We start from the raw sequence: 23708 nt of genomic DNA on the forward strand, positions 1-23708 counted from the left end.
TAGTACAGTGCCAGTGTATAGTATTAGCACTGTTTACTGTATTACTGTCACTAGTGATGTCCGTGTCAGATTGCCCGCCGCACTATCACAGTCCCATTATAAGTCGCTGATCACTGCCATTACTAGATTAAAAAAAAAAATTCCAATATATATTCCATATACAGTATATTCCATTATTTGAAGACGCTATTACCTTCCATGCAATCCAATCAATATACACTTATTGGGGATTTTTCTTACCAAAGACATGTAGCAGAATACAGTTTGGCCTAAATTTATGAAGAAATTCGATTTTTACATTTTTTTTTATTGGATAGGTTTTATAGCAGTTTTTCCCCAAAATTTTCGGCCTTTTTTTATTAACCACTTCCCGCCCGCCCTATTACAGATTGACGGCGGGAATGTGGTTGAGTTATCCTGACCGGACGTCATATGACGGCGGCAGGATAACTCCGCTCTGGGCGCCCCCCGGGGGCGCGCAGAGCGGCGATCGGTGATGCGAGGTGTCAGTCTGACACCCTGCATCTCCGATCTCGGTAAAGAGCCTCTGACGGAGGCTCTTTACCATGTGATCAGCCGTGTCCAATCACGGCTGGTCACATAGTAAATAGGAACAGCCGTTGATCGGCTTTCCTTAGTTCGTGCCTGACAGGCACGAGTAAAGGAGCGCCGATCGGCGGCTCCCCTGACAGGGGGGGGGGTCGGCACTGGTAATCAGATCATTGATTACCAGTGCAGACCCTCGGGGGGGGGATGCCACTAGATCCACCAGGGATGCCCACTATGACCCCAGGGATGCCCACTATGACCCCAGGGATGCCCACTATGGCCACCAGGGATGGCAATCAGGGCTCAGGGAGCCCCCCATTGCCCTCCCCATCAGTGATGCCCACCAGTGTCCTCCCTATCAGTGCTGCCCACAAGTGCCCATCACTGCCATCCTTTAGTGTCGCCCACCAGTGCCCATTATTGCCCACCAGTGCCGCCTATCAGTGCCCATTAGTGCCCATCAGTGCCGCCTGTCAGTGCCGATCAGTGCCGCCCATCAGTGCCCATCAGTGCCCACCAGTGCCGCCTATCAGTGCCCATTAGTGCCCGTCAGTGCCACCTATCAATGCCCGTCAGTGCCACCTATCAGTGTCCATCAATGCCGCCTATCAGTGCCCAGCAGTGCCGCCTATCAGTGCCCACCAATGCTGCATATCTGTGCTACCTATCAGTGCCACATATCAGTGCCTATCAGTGCCGCATATCAGTGCCGCCTATCAGTGCCACCTATCAGTGCCACCCCATCAGTGCCACCCCATCAGTGCCTCCTCATCAGTGCCTGTCAGTGCAGTCTCATCAGTGCTCATCAGTGCAGGAAAAAAATTATTTATTTACAAAATTGTATAACATAAACAAAATTTTTTTTTTTTTTTTTTTAAACTTTTCGGTCTTTTTTTATTTGTTTAGCAAAAAGTAAAAATCGCAGAGGTGATCAAATACCACCAAAAGAAAGCTCTATTTGTGGGGGGAAAATGACATAAATTTGGTGAAGGTACAGTGTTGCATGACCGCGCAATTGTCATTCAAAATGCAACAGCGCTAAAAGGGGAAAATTGGCCTGGGCGGGAAGGGAGGGAAGTGCCCTGTATTAAAGTGGTTAATATAATAAAAAATAAAAAACCCAGCCCAGTAGTGAACAAATACCACCAAAAGAAAGCTTTATTTGTGTGTAAAAAATTACATAAATTTAATTTGCATACAATGTTGCATGACCACACAATTACCAGTTAAGTTAGCACAGTACTGAATAGCAAAAAATGCCCTGGTCATGAAGGGAGTAAAATCTTCTGAAGGTCAAGTGGTTAAGGAAACTTGAAAGTCAATTTCAAGGCTATTATTCCGTTTGATTAAATGTAAGGATGGTGAATATTCCAAACTGTGGCTAATTTGCTAAAAACTCATAATTTTGTGTAAACTGCATAATTGCAAATTTCAAACTAATTAAACACATCAACCGTTAAACTTTATTAAACTGGATTACATGGACTTTTACATGGACTTCCTCTTTTGCCAAATTCTGCTAATGATGGAATTCTAACAAGCTTAACAAGGACTAGCCCAGCCTGCTAGCCTTGGGAGGACTGTAACAATGATTGTTTTGTGACCTAAACCAAGCTGTGACAGTGGATAATTGTGTTGGATGCAGGCAGTAATATTAGAATGAATTGAGTTATTGAACTGCAAGTGCCCAGCACTAGAATGTCCTGTCCAAGCAGCACAGATGTATCAGAGCTTTTAGAGGCATATTAAAACTTAGAACGGCACAACAAAATAGATCATTTATCCCTACATAGGAAAATTATGAGCAGCGCACATAATTTTTATCCAGTGCCTTATATAAAAGTTCTTAAAGCGGAGTTCCACCCTAAAATTATACTTACCTCCATCTTCTTGCTCCGGGTCACCTGAAAAACAAATGGATAATCGCAATTTTTTTTTTTTTTTTACTTACCTTGTTTAGAAGAAAATATACTTGCCTAACTTCCTCTTCCTCCCCTCGGCGGCCACGGCGATTCGTCACCTGGCTTGCAATGATTCCTGGGAGCTGAACGTCATCGCTCCCAGGAATCAATGCGCCTGCACCGGCCCCGACGTCAGTTCCGGTGCCGTCATACCTTGCTAAACAGCTTCTGGGCATGCCCAGAAGCTGTGCAGGGATGACGCTGCGGCACCGGAAGTGACGGCGGGGCCGGTGCAGTGCATCGTGGGACCGAAGAAGACGGAAGAGGACACAGAAGAGGATCACGCTGGCTTCAAGCTGCCCACACCTGAGTTGGCAGCGCTGGACAATACTTTTTCAAGGTAAGTATTTCTTCTAAAAGGTAAGTGCAACCCGGGACAGATCAGAGGCTAGCCATTGTGGAATGCACTAGCCCTGACTGTCCCGGGGGTATTTTTATTAAAAAAAACTTTCCCAGGGTGGAACTCCGCTTTAATAGCCATGATTGGTGAATATGTTGAAGATTTTGGTGCCCTAAATGCAACACTTTTGTTTTTGCCCCGATTTTTCATGAGCTGAACTCAAAGATCTAAGACTTTCTATGTACACAAAAGGCCTATTTCTCCTAAATATTGTTCACAAATTTGGCTAATTTTGTGTAAGTGAGCACTTCTCCTTTGCCGAGATAACCCATCCACCTCACAGGTGTGGCATATCAAGATGCCGATTAGGCAACATGATTTTTGCACAGGTGTGCCTTAGGCTGGCCACAATAAAGGCCACTCTAAAATGTGCAGTTTTATCAAACAGCACAATACCACAGATGTCGCAAATTTTGAGGGAGCGTGCAATTGGCATGCTGACTGCAGGAATGTCCACCAGAACTGTTGCCCGTGAATTGAATATTCATTTCTCTACCATAAGCCGTCTCCAAAGGCGTTTCAGAGAATTTGGCAGTACATCCAACCGGCCTCACATCCACAGACCACGTGTAACCACACCAGCCCAGGACCTCCACATCCAGAATCTTCCAAGATCGTCTGAGACCAGCCACCTGGACAGCTGCTGCAACAATCGATTTGCATAACCAAAGAATCTTTGCACAAACTGTCAGAAACCATCTCAGGGAAGCTCATCTGCATGCTTGTCGTCCTCATCGGACAGTTTGTCATCGTAACTGACTTGAGTGGGCAAATGCTCACATTTAATGGAGTCTGGCACTTTGGAGAGGTGTTCTCTTCACTAATGAATCCCGTTTTTTTTTTTTTTAGATCTTTGAGTTCACCTCATGAAAAATGGGGGCAAAAACAAGTGCTGCGTTTATAATTTTGTTCAGTATATTTTAAATCATGTGACCTAATTCCAGGTTTAGGTTACATGACACAGAACATTAGGAGAACATTTAATATGTTTATTATGTAGTATTTTAAAGTGGCTGCTCAGGAAGATATTCAAAATACAGGTATCTACATCCCAGAATTCATATTTACAGTAAAGCAGGTTTGGAAGGGTGGGGAAATAGGATTTTTACGGTACTGTCATTAGACATTACAAACAACTTGTTTAAAATCAATTAAATTTATTCCACATATATAGAAACAAAATTACAATATAAAATCAGAAAGAACATTCAAAGTACACAATAGGTCCCTCTAGACCAGAGATATGCAAACTGTGGCCCTCCAGCTGTTGCAGAACTACAAGTTCCATGAGGCATAGCAAGACTCTGACAGAAACAAGGATGACACCCAGAGGCAGAGGCATGACGGAACTCAGTTTTGCAACAGCTGGGGGAACAGTTTGTGTATCCCTGCTCTAGACAGTCCCTACACCTTTCTGGGAGGTTACTGAAGTCTAAGGAAAGCCCCGAGAGTAATGTGGGTATGGGTAGTCAGGCCCTCAACATGTTTCGCGGTTACCCGTTTCTTCAAGAGAAAAGGCAAGGGACTGGGACCAAACACTAGAATTATATTTATAGTATTTGGTCCCCCTCCCTTGCCTTTTCTCCTGAAGAAGCGGGCAACCGCGATACATGTTTAGGGCCTGACTGCCCATACCCACATTACTCTCAGAGGAATCCTTAGCCCCAAGTAACCTCCCAGAAAGCTGTAGGGAATGTCTGGTACCTATTATGTACTTTGAATGTTCTTTCTGACTTTATATTGTAATTTTATTTCTATATGTGTGGAATAAATCTAATTGATTTTAAACAAGTTGTTTGTAATGTCTCATGACAGTACCGGAAAAATCCTATTGACCCCCCCCCCCACCCCTCCAACTCCAAAAATGCTTTAAATATGTTTATTATGTAGACAGTCTTTCTATAGACTGTAGAAGCCCCAATTGCATCAGGCTGTAGTCTGACTTATTTGCCGACATGAATAAAAAGAAGCTGAATGGGGCATTTTACTATTCAGTTACTGAGCATTAGGGATGATCGAACAGTTCGGGTCAACCATCGGTTTTTTGCGGAAAAAGTTCGGAATTCGGCAACCAGAACCGACCAAAATGCAATGGGACAGGAACTGGGCTTTAAAAGCCTGTGATTGGACCAGAAACATTAGTAAAAGCCAATTGAGGGGGCAGGAGGATGCTAGGAATGTGATTGGAGTGACTAGGGGGTCCAGAGGCCAATCAGTAGTGAATATGCCCCCCCAGTATATAAGATAGCCCCGCCAAATCTCTAAAACTGTAATACAGGGGCTGTGGAAGAGAGTGGAAGCAGTTCTGTTACTCCTGCTGCAAAAGTGTCATTTAGCAATTATTAGTGTGAGGAAAGGGATATCTAGTGTAGTTAGGGTACTATATTACACTATAGTTCGATTCAAAAATCTAGTTTCTGTAGGGAAAGTGTTAAGTGTCAGGGTGACCGTAGTGTAGTGTAGGGTGAACTGACTGACTGCTATGGCAGGGTAACCAAACTCTTCCATGTCAGGGTGACATGCAGTAGAGCAGGGTAGTGGCTCCGCTACTTTTACACCTGGCCGTTTTTTGTTTCAGGCATTTATTGGGCATTTTTGTGGACGTCTTTGGAGGCAGGCATGACATCTGAACTTCAATGTAGGGGTATATATACACACACACATATATGTATGTATACACATACACACATATAGGTGTGAAAGTAGCAGAACCCTATGCCTGCGCTAATGAAATTATTTGCAGGCATAGGGTTCCGCTCCTATCACACCTATATGTGTGTATGTGTATATAAACATATATGTGTGTGTATATATACCCCTATACAGAATTTCAGATGTTATGCCTGCCTTCAAAGACACCCAAAAAATGCCCAATAAACGCCTGCAACAACACACCTGGCCAAGAACAATCTTCTCAGAAATGAACACTCACAATGGGGTGGATTTACTAAAGGCAAATAGAATGTGCACTTTACAAGTGCAGATTTTTATTTTTGTTTAAATTTCCTTGCACCTGATTGGGTATTCTTTTCAAAGTGAAGCTTCACCATATTACAATTACAAAGGAAAATGAGGGCAACAGCAGTTCACAGGATGCAACTGCACTTGCAAATTTCACATTTTGTTTGCCTTTAGTAAATCAACCTTTAAGTAAGTATACCCTTACCCGTAAGTATGTATAAAAGTATATGAACACTCCTCTGGCTTAGCTACAACAAGTCAGCCCCATAAAGACATAAAGGTTGATTTACTATAGAGGCTAAAACTTTTTACACAATAAACTGTAAATATTCACCTCAATTGTCAAATCATGTGCAGCAGAAAAAAACTGTGAATTAGCTTTTAATATGATAACTTAAAGATCTAATTCCACAGTTACATTGGTCCACTGTGGACCACTGGAAGCATGCATTTGCCTTATCTGTGGGATACCTGTAGAAGCTGATAATCACTGTAGTAACCGCCACTACTGCAGTGATAGCGACTATCTTCTGGGTCCCATGCTGCCATGTTGCTGGTATGGCTACAAAGAGGAACCAACCTCATTAAAATTCCAGAGGTTTTAGCATGGGATGTCCAAATTAAATAGGTTTGATGGTCAGATGTCCACCAATTTTTTGCCACATAGTGGATTTATATGTTGTATCAAAAGGGTAAAAAAAGCATAAATTAGCATGATCTAACAAATGACCGGTAGTCTGTAACTGCCCATGATATTTTGCAGTTGGTAGATATTTGAAAAATTCTGTAACTGCCCATGATATTTTGCAGTTAGTAGATATGTGAAAAATTCAAATTCCCTCTAGCTGATTACTTGAGAGAACAGTAGTAAGTAATACCAACTATGACCATACTGCAAACTGCCCCATGGTATGCATAATACATCTTAGGTCCAGTGTTTTGCATCACTTTAGTCAGTATAATTTAAAGGAAACATAGTCTGCCATTGGAGACTTTACCTTCAGAAAAAGCAGATTATTTAATTCAGTAGTTTGGTATTGTAAAGAGAAATTCTGACCTTCATTTTTGTTTGTCCATTCACAGACTTCAACTTCTGCAGCCAACCTCTGACCGACCAATTTTAGGGAGAGGGGAGGTAATGGTTTCACCAAAAATATCATCCAAGTCAGTAGCAGGTTTGTTTGTTCAGTATATAAACACACAATTTGGGAGTATTTAGGAATGGGCTTTCCAACCGCATTCTTATGTCTATGGCTAGCCTTCTCAGAGCTTCTGACAAATGACAGAATTAACAGGATGCAAACCCAGCTTTAACCATTTTTTGTTTTTTTTTTAATTCTAGCATAATAATGCAATGCTCAGAATTGATTTAGGAAATGCTTCTTTGTGTGCAAAAAAAAAAAAAAAGATGGAAAAACACTCACACACAGCAATCACTACGCTGCAGAAAAATATTTTTCTTTGATAAAAAAAGTTGACATTTCTGCAAGCTATGGTAAAAGTACAGTCATGCCCAGAGGAGGTCATCAATCACTCTCACACATATACACATATAAATAACTGCAGGGTACACAAAGTCAAGGATTTATGCATTGTGATGTCACAGGACAAGTCTCTGCCACTAGTCTTTGCCTGTTTCAGACTATTGATCTTAAAGCTTATTATAGTTTTGCTGAGCAATGGAAGACCTTGCAGAATGATTTACTGCACGGAAGGAAGTTGAAAATAGCATATTATAGATCTGAGAACTTTGGAAAGCGTGGGTGGAAAGTAAAAAAAGATAATATAATAAATAAATACGATTTTATATTTTAAGTTATCCTTTTGGCTCCAGGCTAAAGTGAAAAAAGCGCGTATCCTTGATAAAGAGAGAGTTAAGCTCACATTCACACCTGAGTGATTTGTTGAGCAATGCCCGAAGCATGACAATGCTCAAGATGAAGGATACCATTATTCTCACCTGAGCGTTGTGTCACTTGTCATTTGTCGCATGCTCAAAAAAGTACATGAGATTCTTTGGGGCAGAAATGAACATTTTTGGCCTCAGACTTTAATTATGCTTAAAAAATGTGCATTTACTAGACTTCTACAAGTGCTTCCATTTAAAAGTCCATGGGGCTAAAAACACATAATTCTGCACTTGTACTGCAAATTGCACAAACACCCCTAAATGCCTGGGGCAAAAATGTGCAACTGTGTGGAGAGTTTTGAATAAACTAGTAAGTAAGTCACTTGCCAGGATTTATTTTGTGTGTTGATACTATAAAATATTCTGATGAAAGCTCTATCCTGATAAATATTTAAACTTTCTACTTATTAGGCTGTCACCACACAGTCACCTCAGTAGGATTTCTCTATAGAAGGGGTCTCCAAACTATGGCCCTCCAGTTGTTCAGGAACTACAATTCCCATCATGCCTAGTCAGGTCTGTGAATGTCAGAGTTTTACAATGCCTCATGGGACATGTAGTTCTGCAACAGCTGAAGGGCCGTAGTTTGGAGATCCCTGCTCTATAGGATTAAATGGAGATCATGTCATGCATGACCTGACAGCGAGGATCCTCAAGAGGGGATGAGAAATGAGGCTGCAAAGCCAATATATGGTCAGAGCTAGGACAGGGGGCAAATAACCTGGGACGTGGTGTGGGCTTAGGATACATTTTTTAGGCATTAAAGTAAAACTGCATTAAAAGTGCAGTGTATGTCCTGGAGTAGGGCTAGTGTGAGAGTTACAGGGACAGGCTAGTCTGAGGGTTAGAGGAAAAGGGGTTAGGTGTGAGAGCCAGAGGAACCAGATTGTGTGAAGTTCAGAGGAAATGGTTAGTTTAGTGTAAAATTCTGAGAAAATGGTTAGTGTGAAGTTCAGAGAAAATGGTTAGTGTGAAGTTCAGAGGAACAGGTTTGTCCGAGGGTCAGAGGAACGACTTTGTCCGAGGGTCATAGGAACGACTTTGTCCGAGGGTCATAGGAACGACTTTGTCCGAGGGTCATAGGAACGACTTTGTCCGAGGGTCATAGGAACGACTTTGTCCGAGGGTCATAGGAACGACTTTGTCCGAGGGTCATAGGAACGACTTTGTCCGAGGGTCATAGGAACGACTTTGTCCGAGGGTCATAGGAACGACTTTGTCCGAGGGTCAGAGGAACTAATTTGTCCGAGGGTCAGAGGAACTAATTTGTCCGAGGGTCAGAGGAACTAATTTGTCCGAGGGTCAGGGGAACAGGTTTGTCCAAAGGTCAGAGGAACCGGCTTGTCCAAGCAATCGGTTTGTCCGAGAGTCAGAGGAACCAGTTAATCAGAGGGTCAGAGGAACCGGTTAATCAGAGGGTCAGAGGAACCGGTTAATCAGAGGGTCAGAGGAACCGGTTAATCAGAGGGTCAGAGGAACCGGTTAATCAGAGGGTCAGAGGAACCAGTTAATCAGAGGGTCAGAGGAACCGGTTAATCAGAGGGTCAGAGGAAACGGTTAATCAGAGGGTCAGAGGAAACGGTTAATCAGAGGGTCAGAGGAAATGGTTAATCAGAGGGTCAGAGGAAATGGTTAATCAGAGAGTCAGAGGAAACGGTTAATCAGAGAGTCAGAGGAAACGGTTAATCAGAGAGTCAGAGGAAACGGTTAATCAGAGCGTCAGAGGAACCGGTTAAGCTGAGCGTCAGAGGAACCGGTTAAGCTGAGCGTCAGAGGAACCGGTTAAGCTGAGCGTCAGAGGAACAGGTTAAGCTGAGCGTCAGAGGAACAGGTTAAGCTGAGCGTCAGAGGAACAGGTTAAGCTGAGCGTCAGAGGAACAGGTTAAGCTGAGCGTCAGAGGAACAGGTTAAGCTGAGCGTCAGAGGAACAGGTTAAGCTGAGCGTCAGAGGAACAGGTTAAGCTGAGCGTCAGAGGAACCGGTTAAGCTGAGCGTCAGAGGAACCGGTTAAGCTGAGCGTCAGAGGAACCGGTTAAGCTGAGCGTCAGAGGAACCGGTTAAGCTGAGCGTCAGAGGAACCGGTTAAGCTGAGCGTCAGAGGAACCGGTTAAGCTGAGCGTCAGAGGAACCGGTTAAGCTGAGCGTCAGAGGAACCGGTTAAGCTGAGCGTCAGAGGAACCGGTTAGAGTGAGCCTCAGAGGAACTGGTTAGAGTGAGCGTCAGAGGAACTGGTTAGAGTGAGCGTCAGAGAAACTGGTTAGAGTGAGCGTCAGAGAAGCTGGTTAGAGTGAGCGTCAGAGAAGCTGGTTAGAGTGAGCGTCAGAGAAGCTGGTTAGAGTGAGTGTCAGAGAAACTGGTTAGAGTGAGGGTCAGAGGAACTGGTTAGTGTGATGGTTAAAAGAACAGGTTAGAGTGAGGGAAAGAAGAAAAGGTTAGTGTAAAGATTAGTGTTACAATTACAGTACGAATTTATGTGAGACAGCTTTTTTTCTGCACCACAAATCACCAGTGCTAAATTCTCTGTGCCAAAAGTCTAGCCTGAGAAAGGGTTTAGCGTAAGGGTTATAGGAAAAGGGTTATAGGAAAAGGGTTACCATTAGAGCCAGGGGGACTGGTTATGTAGGTTATTCTGAAGGTCAGAGGAACCAGTTAGTCAGAAGGTTAGAGGAAATGGTTAGTGTGATAGTTAAAAGAACCAGTAAGTGCGAAAGTCAGACTTGCGGTTAGTGTAAGGGTAAGAGTTATGAGGGTTGATGTGAGGCACCTTTATTCTGCACCAAAAACTACCAGTGTTAAATTCTCTGTGCCAAAATCTAACACACCAAGACACACACAACCTCACATTACACTGTTAATGGAAAATATAAAGGATACAGTACAGATGACTAAGTAAAATGCAATGGGTACAGCAATTTGCCCAAACCTAGGCTCCTGTGCGTAGATCATGAATACTTGAATAAATTAATGATAAGCAATGCTACATGTAAAAACCCTGAATGTAAATCTCCCACCTCCTACCCTGGTCTTATAGTGTTTATTTTTAGATGACAAGCCTCAGAGTACCTGGATATGTTACAGAGAGCAATCCCACGGAGAACAGAGCACACAGAATGGAAAAATCAGTCTGTTCTCCAAAGAGCTGTGTATGCCAAACTGACTTCAAATGCCACTTTAGGTTATGTTTATTCTGCTTCAAGGGGGAAACATACCCGGTTCATAGGGAAGCTTTAACTTATCATTTTATGTTATTATGAATAAACAGCAACATTGGGCAGAAGAAATTCTTCCAGAGGGATCTTATTTTTCCTGCATTATCACGACACTCACCAAAGCCATATTAATTATGAGCATCAGACAGCAATATATTGACTGAGCAGCTGTCCAGGGTATCCAGGGGTAATATGTAAATGCAATTTTCAGGGCTACTTAGTAAAGTAGTCCAAATTGCACAGATTTTCAGTTTACGTCAAAGCAATCAAAGATGCCATCTAATCCGGTACCAGGATTTGCTGCACTTTGCATCACCTTGTTAAAGCTGAACTTCAGAAGAAAATCCAAATATATAGTTAAATGCATATATCAAAGCAGTAAAACCTTTCAAAAGATTTTTACCATTATACAGTTATTTCCAAGATTTTCTCAGCCCTGCCAGACATTACAGCAATGCTGGTGACCCTAATTTTCTCTAATGCAATTAGGTAATGCAGTCTGGTCACCTCGCTACCCCCAGCCTCTGACTGGACAATTAAGGGACAGCAGCAGGCTGATAAAGTCATCGCTCTCTTCCTGTCAGCATGTTCCTGGTCAGCACATGTCTATGCAGCAGATTCTGGTTTACAGCGTTGACCCTTTTTTTCCCCAGTGCCGCTATGTAGGGATTACATACAGGGAGTGCAGAATTATTAGGCAAATGAGTATTTTTGAGGATTAATTTTATTATTGAACAACAACCATGTTCTCAATGAACCCAAAAAACTCATTAATATCAAAGCTGACTATTTTTGGAAGTAGTTTTTAGTTTGTTTTTAGTTTTAGCTATTTTAGGGGGATATCTGTGTGTGCAGGTGACTATTACTGTGCATAATTATTAGGCAACTTAACAAAAATCAAATATACAGTATACCCATTTCAATTATTTATTTTTACCAGTGAAACCAATATAACATCTCAACATTCACAAATATACATTTCTGACATTCAAAAACAAAACAAAAAAAAATCAGTGACCAATACAGCCACCTTTCTTTGCAAGGACACTCAAAAGCCTGCCATCCATGGATTCTGTCAGTGTTTTGATCTGTTCACCATCAACATTGCGTGCAGCAGCAACCACAGCCTCCCAGACACTGTTCAGAGAGGTGTATTGTTTTCCCTCCTTGTAAATCTCACATTTGATGATGGACCACAGGTTCTCAATGGGGTTCAGATCAGGTGAACAAGGAGGCCATGTCATTAGCTTTTCTTCTTTTATACCCTTTCTTGCCAGCCACGCTGTGGAGTACTTGGACACGTGTGATGGAGCATTGTCCTGCATGAAAATCATGTTTTTCTTGAAGGATGCAGACTTCTTCCTGTACCACTGCTTGAAGAAGGTGTCTTCCAGAAACTGGCAGTAGGACTGGGAGTTGAGCTTGACTCCATCCTCAACCCGAAAAGGCCCCACAAGCTCATCTTTGATGATACCAGCCCAAACCAGTACTCCACCTCCACCTTGCTGGCGTCTGAGTCAGACTGGAGCTCTCTGCCCTTTACCAATCCAGCCACGGGCCCATCCATCTGGCCCATCAAGACTCACTCTCATTTTATCAGTCCATAAAACCTTTGAAAAATCAGTCTTGAGATATTTCTTGGCCCAGTCTTGACGTTTCAGCTTGTGTGTCTTGTTCAGTGGTGGTCGTCTTTCAGCCTTTCTTACCTTGGCCATGTCTCTGAGTATTGCACACCTTGTGCTTTTGGGCACTCCAGTGATGTTGCAGCTCTGAAATATGGCCAAACTGGTGGCAAGTGGCATCTTGGCAGCGGCACGCTTAACTTTTCTCAGTTCATGGGCTATTATTTTGCGCCTTGGTTTTTCCACACGCTTCTTGCGACCCTGTTGACTATTTTGAATGAAATGCTTGATTGTTCGATGATCACGCTTCAGAAGCTTTGCAATTTTAAGAGTGCTGCATCCCTCTGCAAGATCTCACTATTTTTGACTTTTCTGAGCCTGTCAAGTCCTTCTTTTGACCCATTTTGCCCAAGGAAAGGAAGTTGCCTAATAATTATGCACACCTGATATAGGGTGTTGATGTCATTAGACCACACCCCTTCTCATTACAGAGATGCACATCACCTAATATGCTTAATTGGTAGTAGGCTTTCGAGCCTATACAGCTTGGAGTAAGACAACATGCATAAAGAGGATGATGTGGTCAAAATACTCATTTGCCTAATAATTCTGCACTCCCTGTAGAGCTTATATCAAGTTGATTTCTGTATTCATTTATAACCGCATTTAATGGTGTTCATTGTATCTACTGGCAGTCTCCCTTTAAAGCTCAAGTTTAATTAAAAAATTTTTTTAATCCGCACCAGGGAGGGTACTTACATTGAATAAAAGTGTTCCTTGCTCTGGTGGCTGCTGTGTTCTTTGAAATCTTTATTCCTCTACCCCCCCCCCCCAGTTGTGATCTTCTGGTGCTGCGAGCCACTTGACCTTTCACAGGCACGTGCCAAAAACACTAACTAAGTTTGCCCCTTCTGCACCTAGGTCCATTCAAAAAAAGTTGTATTATCACTTCTCACGATAAAAAGCATGCTATGAATGGAGGGTAGCCGGATTGATGAAAGGTCTGACTCCATTCATAGAGACCGCTTTTCGCGGGAAGTAACAGTACAGCTTTTACGAATGGAGCGGGGGGGGCAAAAAGGCTGGGAATAGTTGGCACTTTTAAGAAGTGTGTTTGACAGGTCTAGCAGCAGCTCATATTACCCACAGAGCAGTGAAAGGTAACAGCTGTTGGGTGGGGGCAAAGGCAAAGTACAATCCCAAGGGAAAATTAAGAAAAAAGTATTTCTCCAAACTTTAAGCAAACGTTTAGGTATGACATTTTTTCTAGTAACATTGGTCCAACTTGGACCAATTTAAATATATATGTGTCATACCTGTGGGACCCCCATGAAAGCTGGAAATCAATGTGGTATGCACCACTACTACATTGATCTCCTCCAGCTGGTTGGTATGCCGCAGTATGGACAAAATCTTTATACACTACTATCTATGTTATTATTATTATTATACAGGATTTATATAGCGCCAACAGTTTGCGCAGCGCTTTACAATGTGAGGGAAGACAATACAGTTACAATACAGTTCAAAACAGGAGGAACTAGAGGGCCCTGCTCGTTAGAGCTTACAATGACAAATATCAATCATCATGATGCCATAAGTTTGATTTCTCTATATATACTTATTAACCAACTATAAGCTTTCACGAGTCTGCTCAACATTAACCACTTGCCGACCGCTCACTCGAGCTCTACTGCACCGGAGGCTCGCTCCCGCTGTATTCAGTCACAGCGGGAGTCGGGCCAGGGGAGGAGCAGTGGCGATCGGCGCTGCTCTTCCCCGATCGTCGGGGAATCAAGTTTGGAGATCCGCCCGCTTATGTAAACAAAGCGGGCGGATCTCCTAAGTGACAGATTGCCGGGTTCAGCATAGCTGAACATGCGATCTGTCCCTGTGTCACTCAGTCACCTCCCCCGACACACATCAGTAAGCACCAGGCATACATTAACCCCTCCCTCTCCAATAAAATTAACCCCTTCCCTGCCAGTGTAATTTTTACAGTAACAGTGCATATTTATAGCACTGATTACTGTAGTAATGTCACTGGTACCCCCAAAAGTGTCAAAAATGTCAGTCAAGGGTTCGATCTGTCCGCCACAATGTCGCAGTCCCGCAAAAAAAAAAAATCACAGATCTCCGCCATTACTCGTTAAAAAAAAAAAAAACAGAAAAATTACAGAAATCTTTCCCTTAGTTAGTAAACGCAATAACTTTTGCGCAAACCAATCAAAATACGCTTATTGTGATTTTTTTTTTACCAAACATAGTTAGCAGAAAACAAATTGGCCAAAAATTTAAAAGAATCTTGATTTTTACATTTTTTGGGGGGGGGGGGGGGGGGGGGGGAATTTCATACAAAAAAATGTGAATAATATTGTTATTTTTTCAAAATTTAATTTTTGGTTTATAGCGCAAAAAGTAAAAATCGCACAGGTGATCAAATACCACCAAAAGAAAGCTCTGTTTGTGGGAAAAAAAGGACGTAAATTTCGTTTGGGTACGGCGTCGCACGACCGCGCAATTGTAAGTTAAATTCGCACAGTGCCGAATCGCAAAAAGTGGCCTGGACGTAAGACAGCAAAAGCCTCCGGTGGTAAAGTGGTTAAAGTGTTACTAAACCCAGATCCCGCATTCATTATATCTGGTATCCCACAGTACACAGAACATGGAAATGCAATTATTGTAGTAAATATAAACAGATAAATACCTTTTCTCATCAGCAGTATATAGCAACCTTGTGACTTCTATCAGTTCCTAGTAATGCTTGCAGGAGGAGTTTTCATTCTCCCCTGATCCTCTGTCTGGACAGTGCTGATTGGCCCTGTGCTGATCACATGCACTCTCCCAAGAAAAAAGAAAAACTCTCTAGCAATACACACCAAACTGAGCATGTGCAGCCAGACTCCTAATTCTATGTTCTATCACGAGATGGGTTGAAGTCAGTAAAGAAAGGAGGCGGATCAAAGAAGACAGGATCCCACAGCCTTTTTACACAATGTAGAGGATTTATCCCTTAAGTTTCACAGTGAGTATAACGCATGCTTTACTGCATATACAGACTGATTTTACTGTTGTGGGTTTAGCACCACTTTAATCTCTCACCAGGTGTCAGGATTCAGAATGATCACAGAGAGGGAGACACCCACCTAAATTCACTCTTGAAATAAACTCCAGTGGGACCCTCTATGCACTTCCATAATGTTCTAATAAAGTAACAAGGAAACGTTTGAGTCAGTGACCCAAAGTATTAAAGCCACTGGGGGTGATTTATTAAATAAGGTTATTCATTTTTGAAAAGGGAAGTTTCTCATTGAAAGGGAATTTTCCCCAGAGATTTTTTTTTTTTTTTTTTTTAAACGATTTAAAGAAGAGTTTTCAGATTTCACAGGAAAAAATAATAGTATGAGAACGAAAAGAAAAGAGTCGATAGTGATATACCATAAGTACCAAAAATCACTGCAACACAACAGTGCACCGGTGACAAAACAAAGTAGCTAGTAAACAGTTTCCCAAGTAATGAAAAGCCCAAGAGCTTTTTGAATGTGGTGATGTTTCACTTTGCAAAAAATACCCAATCACTTGCAAGGAAAAATAAAAAATTTAATTTTTCCTTAAATACGATTGCATGATGGAAATCAGCAGAGCTTCACCTAATTCACTAAGCTCTGGGAATAATTCCTTTGCAAAGTGAACAGTCTATTAGCCTTTAGCAAGTCAACCCCATTGGCTCAGCATGACAGTCAGGGAACTAGCATTTTCAGGAGAGCACAGCAAGGGCACGCAACATACTTCCTCAGTTATGATTTCCTTTATATCTTTGCAGCTATAAGTGCTTGATTTTATTCATGAAACAGCAGTAAGTAAAGCAAATGTAACAATATTCACGCATATAGCTTATTTATTTAAACCTGTGATTCTAGTTTTTGTGGAAGATTACTCCCTGAAATACTCTCATACAATTACAACAAATCACTCTCGGAATGCAAAGTCCCTAGGGAGAAAGAAAATATGACATATTTCCTGTATTTGCAGCACGGAAATCCCAGTAATGCTTCTTTGAGTAAAAAAGGAGTTATGTAAGTTTGTTCCGTGGTGATTGCACGACAGACAGGTAGTTCCACTTCCATCAGATTGCAGAAATGCCAGCACTTATTCTATCTGTAGGGTGCAGTCAGGGCTCGGCAATTCACATTGTCACTGACATGCCACGAATGTGGCAGCCTCACCTCTATAAATAGGAAGGAAGGTTGTGACCCTGTAATTCAGTGATTTCGGCAATTCTCTGATCTTGGACTATGGCCAAATGGCCGTTATTGTCACAGTTCCTACCAACGTTTAGAAAAGCCCTGTAGTTTTTAAACTTTGCATGAAAAAAAGTTACATATCTGCAGGGTGACAAATGGGGACAGGAGACAAAATCTTACCACACTAAGCCATACCACAAGCCCTCGAGCGAGACTGAAACCACTGTACGCAGCCCTTTCACATCGTTACATGCTGATACTGTGGTTTCTGCTCCATTTCTATGCTGTAATGAACCTCTAATCAGAGGGATATTCATAAGCCTTTATTTAAAGAGAAAAAAAAAGCCATAAAGGATTCCAACCAACTCTCCCTTAACCACTTAAGCCCCGGAAGATTTTACCCCCATTCCGACCAGGGGGTATTTTGCGATTCGGCACTGCGAGATTTTAACGGACAATTGCGCGGTCGTGCGACGCTGTACCTAAACAAATTTGGCGTCCTTTTTTTCCCACAAACAGAGCTTTCTTTTGGTGGTATTTGATCACCTGTGCGATTTTTTGATCACGCGCTATAAACAAAAAAAGAGCGTCAATTTTGCAAAAATAGCAATATTTTTCACATTTTTTTATATGAAATTCCCCCCAAAAAAAATGTAAAAATCAAAATTTTTTAACATTTTCGGCCAATTTGTTTTATGCTACCTATGTTTGGTAAAAAAAAAATCGCAAAAAGCGTATTTTGATTGGTTTGCGCAAAAGTTATCGTGTTTACTAACAAAGGGAAAGATTTTTGTCATTTTTTTTAACGCGTAATGGCGGCGATCTGCGATTTTTTTTGCGGTACTGCGACATTGGGGCGGACAGATCGGACCCTTGACTGACATTTGTGACACTTTTGGGGTTACCAGTGACATTTCTACAGTAATCAGTGCTATACATATGCACTGTTACTGTAAAAATAAACTGGTAGTGAAGGGGTTAACTTTATTTGGGAGGGAGGGGCTGTGTGTATCCCTAGGGGCGTGCTTTCTACTGTGATTGGCTGTGGCTTGAGCTGTAAGGACACTTATCAACGGATCTACATACTAGATCCGTGTGATCAGTGTCTTTACAGCGAGGAGAATGACAGGTGGCTTGTTTACACAAGCTGCCTGACATTCTCCCTCTCCCCCGCCGATCGCCGAGTGACCGGCGGACATCGGGTCCGCTGGTCACACGCGCAGGGGGGTCCGTGACCACGCAGGAGCGCGCCACCGGGGGCGCGCGCTCGCTCCCTAGACCCTCACAAGCTAGTGACGTAGCCCTACATCACTTTGCCTGTGAGGGGCTGACTGCCGACGTAGATCGGCGTTAGGCAGTCGGCAAGTGGTTAAAGGGCACACCTCTTCCCAAAAAATCATGAAACCAAAAACTATTGAGAAGAAATGGAACTTCTAAAGCATACAAGCTGTCTACATTATTTGAAAAATGTAAAAAAAAAAACAAAAAAAAAAAAACACAACTGATTGCTTTCAGTACAAAAGAATCGGTTTAAAAAAGGTAACACCTAAAAAGTGCCATCAAATGTAACAGATGTTAATCAAATGGATTAGACTCGTGTTGAGGGGCCTAGAGTCTAAAACATTTGATGTAATGTACATGTGTATTTTTGCAAGTAAGGTTTTTGAAGTATGTTTAATACAGTGCCTTGCGAAAGTATTCGGCCCTCTTAACTTTTCAACCTTTTGCCACATTTCAGGCTTCAAACATAAAGATATAAAACTGTAATTTTTTGTGAAGAATTAACAAGTGGGACACAATCATGAAGTGGAACGAAATTTATTGGATATTTTAAACTTTTTTAACAAATAAAAAACTGAAAAATTGGGCGTGCAAAATTATTCAGCCCCTTTACTTTCAGTGCAGCAAACTCTCCCTAGAAGTTCAGTGAGGATCTCTGAATGATCCAATGTTGACCTAAATGACTAATGATGATACATAGAATCCACCTGTTTGCAATCAAGTGTCCGTATAAATGCACCTGCACTGTGATAGTCTCAGAGGTCCGTTTAAAGCGCAAAGTGCATCATGAAGAACAAGGAACACACCAGGCAGGTCTGAGATACTGTTGTGGAGAAGTTTAAAGCCGAATTTGGATACAAAAAGATTTCCCAAGCTTTAAACATCCCAAGGAGCACTGTGCAAGCGATAATATTGAAATGGAAGGAGTATTAGACCACTGCAAATCTACGAAGACCTGGCCATCCCTCTATCCCTCTAAACTTTCAGCTCATACAAGGAGAATACTGATCAGAGATGCAGCCAAGAGGCCCATGATCACTCTGGATGAACTGCAGAGATCTACAGCTGAGGTGGGAGACTCTGTCCATAGGACAACAATCCGTCGTATACTGCACAAATCTGGCCTTTATGCAAGAGTGGCAAGAAGAAAGCTATTTCTTAAAGATATCCATAAAAAGTGTCGTTTAAAGTTTGCCACAAGCCACCTGGGAGACACACCAAACATGTGGAAGAAGGTGCTCTGGTCAGATGAAACCAAAACCGAACTTTTTGGCAACAATGCAAAACGTTATGTTTGGCGTAAAAGCAACACAGCTCATCACCCTGAACACACCATCCCCACTGTCAAACATGGTGGTGGCAGCATCATGGTTTGGGCCTGCTTTTCTTCAGCAGGGACAGGGAAGATGGTTAAAATTGATGGGAAGATGGATGGAGCCAAATACAGGACCATTCTGGAAGAAAACCTGATGGAGTCTGCAAAAGACCTGAGACTGGGACGGAGATTTGTATTCCAACAAGACAATGATCCAAAACATAAAGCAAAATCTACAATGGAATGGTTTACAAATAAACATATCCAGGTGTTAGAATGGCCAAAGTCCAGACCTGAATCCAATCGAGAATCTGTGGAAAGAACTGAAAACTGCTGTTCACAAACGCTCTCCATCCAACCTCACTGAGCTTGAGCTGTTTTGCAAGGAGGAATGGGCAAAAATTTCAGTCTCTCGATGTGCAAAACTGATAGAGACATACCCCAAGCGACTTACAGCTGTAATCGCAAAAGGTGGCGCTACAAAGTATTAACTTAAGGGGGCTGAATAATTTTGCACGCCCAATTTTTCAGTTTTTTATTTGTTAAAAAAGTTTGAAATATCCAATGAATTTAGTTCCACTTCATGATAGTGTCCCACTTGTTGTTGATTCTTCACAAAAAAATTACAGTTTTATATCTATGTTTGAAGCCTGAAATGTGGCAAAAAGTTGAAAAGTTCAAGGGGGCCGAATACTTTCGCAAGGCACTGTATATGTACAGCACTTTTTTAAACAAATTCTTTTCTACTGAATAAAATACATTTTCTTTTTATGCTACTTTACACTGCTTTTCAACCTGTGGTTGCAGGAAAGAAATTTGCCGAGTATGGTCGGCTTCAGGCTTTAAGAAGCAGAGGGACTGGACAGCACAGTGGCAACTAAGTTAAAGTATTTATTCCAGATAAGGCCGCTGTGGCTACCTGTGCACTAACCGCCCCTCATAGTCAATACCCCAGCACAATATCAATATCTCACAGTTAGAGGTGCAGTAAATGCAGACAAGGAAATCTAAATGTAGCTGTAAAATGGTGTTTACAGTCCTTAAAAGTAACTCCTATAAATGAAATTCAGGTTGGTTAAAGATCACGATGTGACAATGGCAATCTCCCAAAATAGGTATTTATTGATCTAACCTTTAGCACACTACTGATATGGAGTGGATATCTTTATCCACCTGGTTACTCCCTCTCTAAGTCCACTAGTGGAGGAGTTCTGCCCTCACAGAAACTAGATTTGAAGGACATGCAGTATTATTGACAAGTATGCTTAAATACCAAGAGACGCCTCAAATTTCTGCTTCAAGTGCTGTCCAAAGCAGCCTCAGGAAATAAAGTGTACCAGCTTATGAGGTCCTGATCAATAAGTCAACAAGAAAAGTGTATTTTAACATTGCACAGCTTACCCGCTTCCAGTGTTTGAAAGGACAGCCATTCACTGAAAACAGAGGAGCCCACTTCGTTAGCGCATTGCAGGCGGATACTGTGATTCGTCAGTGGCTTAAGCTCTTCTAAGGTGGCGGCGTAAGGAGGAACGATGACATGCTGCGAGTACACATCGTGTAACACTAGAACCTTAAAAGACAAGAGGAGGGTATTGTTAGGTGACAACCATTAAAACAAGCCCTTTTATTTAAGGATTACACAATTTTTTTCCGTTAAAATTTGCTTAAAACTATGCATATATAAGCAATGTTTCCTCCAAGAACAATGGGTGGTTGTTTGGCGTCCATGATTAAAGTAATTGTAAAGTTAAAATAACATATATACTTACCTGCTCTGTGCAATGGTTTTGCACAGAGCGGCCCTGATTCTATTCTTCATAGGTCCCCCGCTGGCGCTCCTGGCTACTCCCCACACTGAGTACCCCCATAGCAAGTCGCTTGTTTTGAGGGCACTCATGCATGCTCCTTCCCAAGCCCCACTTCCTTGTCACTGGCTGCGATTGACAGCAGCAGGAGCCAATGGCTGCTGTATCTGAGCCAATAAGGAGAGAGAGAGAGAGAGAGAGCCTCGGGTCTTGTGCACATCGCTGGATTGAGATCGAGCTCAGGCATGTATTTAGGGGGGGGGGGCTGCATGCAGAAAGTTAAGCTGCAAAAGGTGGGGTGACAAGGCTTACACCATAAATACAGTATGGTGAATGAGTGTTGTAGCCCTAGGGCAGGGAGGGTGGTACTGGCAGGATCACTAGTGGAATATAAAGGGGAAAAAAAAAAAAAGCTGGACTAAAAATTGAATGCGGCAACCATTTCCAAAGACTGGTAAACTACAATATATTACATTTCTGTTCTTGGGTTTAGACACATTTGAAATACTGATACCTAGATTGTCAGGTTATGTTAAACTATAAATATACAAGCAGAATGGTTGCAATCATTTTTTCCACTTTAAAACACATTTTTAGGGCTTAACTCCAGACATACAGCTAAATACATAGTTGCCAAAACACATTTTTTCAACCATTTCCAATATATTCAAAGCTCTGCCAGACAGCACAGACAGGTCAGTGGCCTCTCTTTTTTTTGTCTGCGGTTGCCATACATCCTGGTCACCAATCTGTCCCAAGCCTGTGATTGGACAGTGAATAAGAAAAGGTTCATCACTCAGCATGTTCAAACTGTTGATTTAATGCACTGCACAAAGCAGCAAAGGCTGGCTATACACTGTTTATCTATTTTGTTCAGCCAGCTACCTGAATGAAAAAATAATCCTCTATCCACAAAATCGAGGAGGAAATCTCCCCCTCCACCACTGGGACATTGTATTCTGGCAGTGGGACCTTCTGCTGTTGGAATACACTGAATGCTGCAGCAGCTGGTCGACAAACGTTTTCTCAACATGTCCCGTTGACAGAAGTTTATCACAATGATCGATTTCTGTTGAGCGTGGATGGCCACACACTGATCGATCAGTATATAGCCAGCTTTAGACAGTTTGCACTGACTGGATCAGAGTCTCACCCTCCCTGATTTCCAGCTTAAGGACCTTTTTAGGCAAATGTAGTAATTCAACGTAAAACCTGTATTTTTGAAGTGATATAAAATTGTAATAAATGTTGTTCTTTATATCTATCTCAAGCTCGCCTTTAAGAGTTTAACAGATATAGTCTTAAAAACAAAAAAAAGATAAAATAGAAAAACTCTTAAAGACCTGCGAGGGGTGTCCCAAAAGTTCTGAGCCTGGCGTAGAAGAAAGTGACTGATGTCAAAGGTGCGCTAGATTGTCAAAGGTTCCAGATTCCTATCGTCTGATCATCTGAAAAAAGGTTCTAGGTGCGCTAGATGTCAAAGGCTCCAGATTCCTATCGTCTGATCATCTGGAAAAGTAGTCAGGGCATCAATGACATCATCGTCACTTGAGAAACAAACACCAGACACATCCTTTTTCAGTTTTAAAAATAGGTGGTAGTACGATTGTGCAAGATCTGGCGAGTATAGAAGATGGGTAACCAGAGAAAAGCCACAGGAATTCATGCCAGCCATCACTGCAGTAGACCAGTTTTCGGAGCATACCAACGTCTTTTCACCTTGATGGCATCACACAAACGATTAATCAAGGTTGCATAGTAGTCCCTGCTGATGCCTGTTCATTCTTAAGGTAATAAATGAGCCTCACATCCTTGGAATCCCAGAAAACTGTTGCTATCATTTTGACTGCTAATGAAACACCCCGAGCCTTCTTCGACATATGGGAGGAGGTGTGTTTCCACTAAGATTTGATCTGAGGTTGGAAGTGGTGGACCCAAGTTTCATCTACAGTTGCAAATCTGGCAGAAAGGTTCCCTGTATCACTCCTGAACAGCTGCAGATTGTCCCTGGATGTCCTGAGTCGTGCATTCTTGATCAGGTGTCCACAATTGTCCTGTGTGTTCAAAACCCGCAGGTATGCCAAGGAGGGGGTCATCTTTGACTCGAAGCTGTCCTATCCCCACTTGAATTCTGCTGCCCACTTTCTAACAGAGCTGTAGGATGTGGCATCCTCCCCCAATATTGCAAGCATATTCGTGTAGATGCCTGCAAGTGTTAGGCCCTTCCAAAACAAGTATTTGATGACCACTTGCGTCTTCCATTTCTCCATTTTCAATTTGACTACAGGGATTGTTTACAAGGAGCGCACAAAAACTGAATAGCGCGCATGCACCATTTTTAGCAGCGAACAGTGACTTTGTGCGGTGATGAAGTTTCAGGTCTGTAAGGCAACTCCTTCCACATTAGGCTGTAAACTTTTGGGCCACCCCTCATATTTTCCAACCTGCAGGC

At 42.2% G+C, this 23708-nt stretch overlaps 1 protein-coding gene across 1 annotated transcript in view; it reads right to left on the reverse strand.

Annotated features, from left to right (window-relative positions):
- Nucleotides 1-23708, reverse strand: part of TYRO3 (TYRO3 protein tyrosine kinase) — a 248018-nt gene that overhangs the window by 152972 nt on the left and 71338 nt on the right. The window contains exon 6 of the mRNA XM_082275310.1: nucleotides 20853-21021. Coding sequence (XP_082131436.1) covers nucleotides 20853-21021 — 169 coding nt within the window. The remainder of the gene's footprint in view (nucleotides 1-20852; nucleotides 21022-23708) is intronic.

Source organism: Pelophylax lessonae, assembly GCF_965119305.1.
Source record: "Pelophylax lessonae genome assembly, chromosome: 13".
NCBI classification, from domain to species: Eukaryota; Metazoa; Chordata; class Amphibia; order Anura; family Ranidae; genus Pelophylax; species Pelophylax lessonae.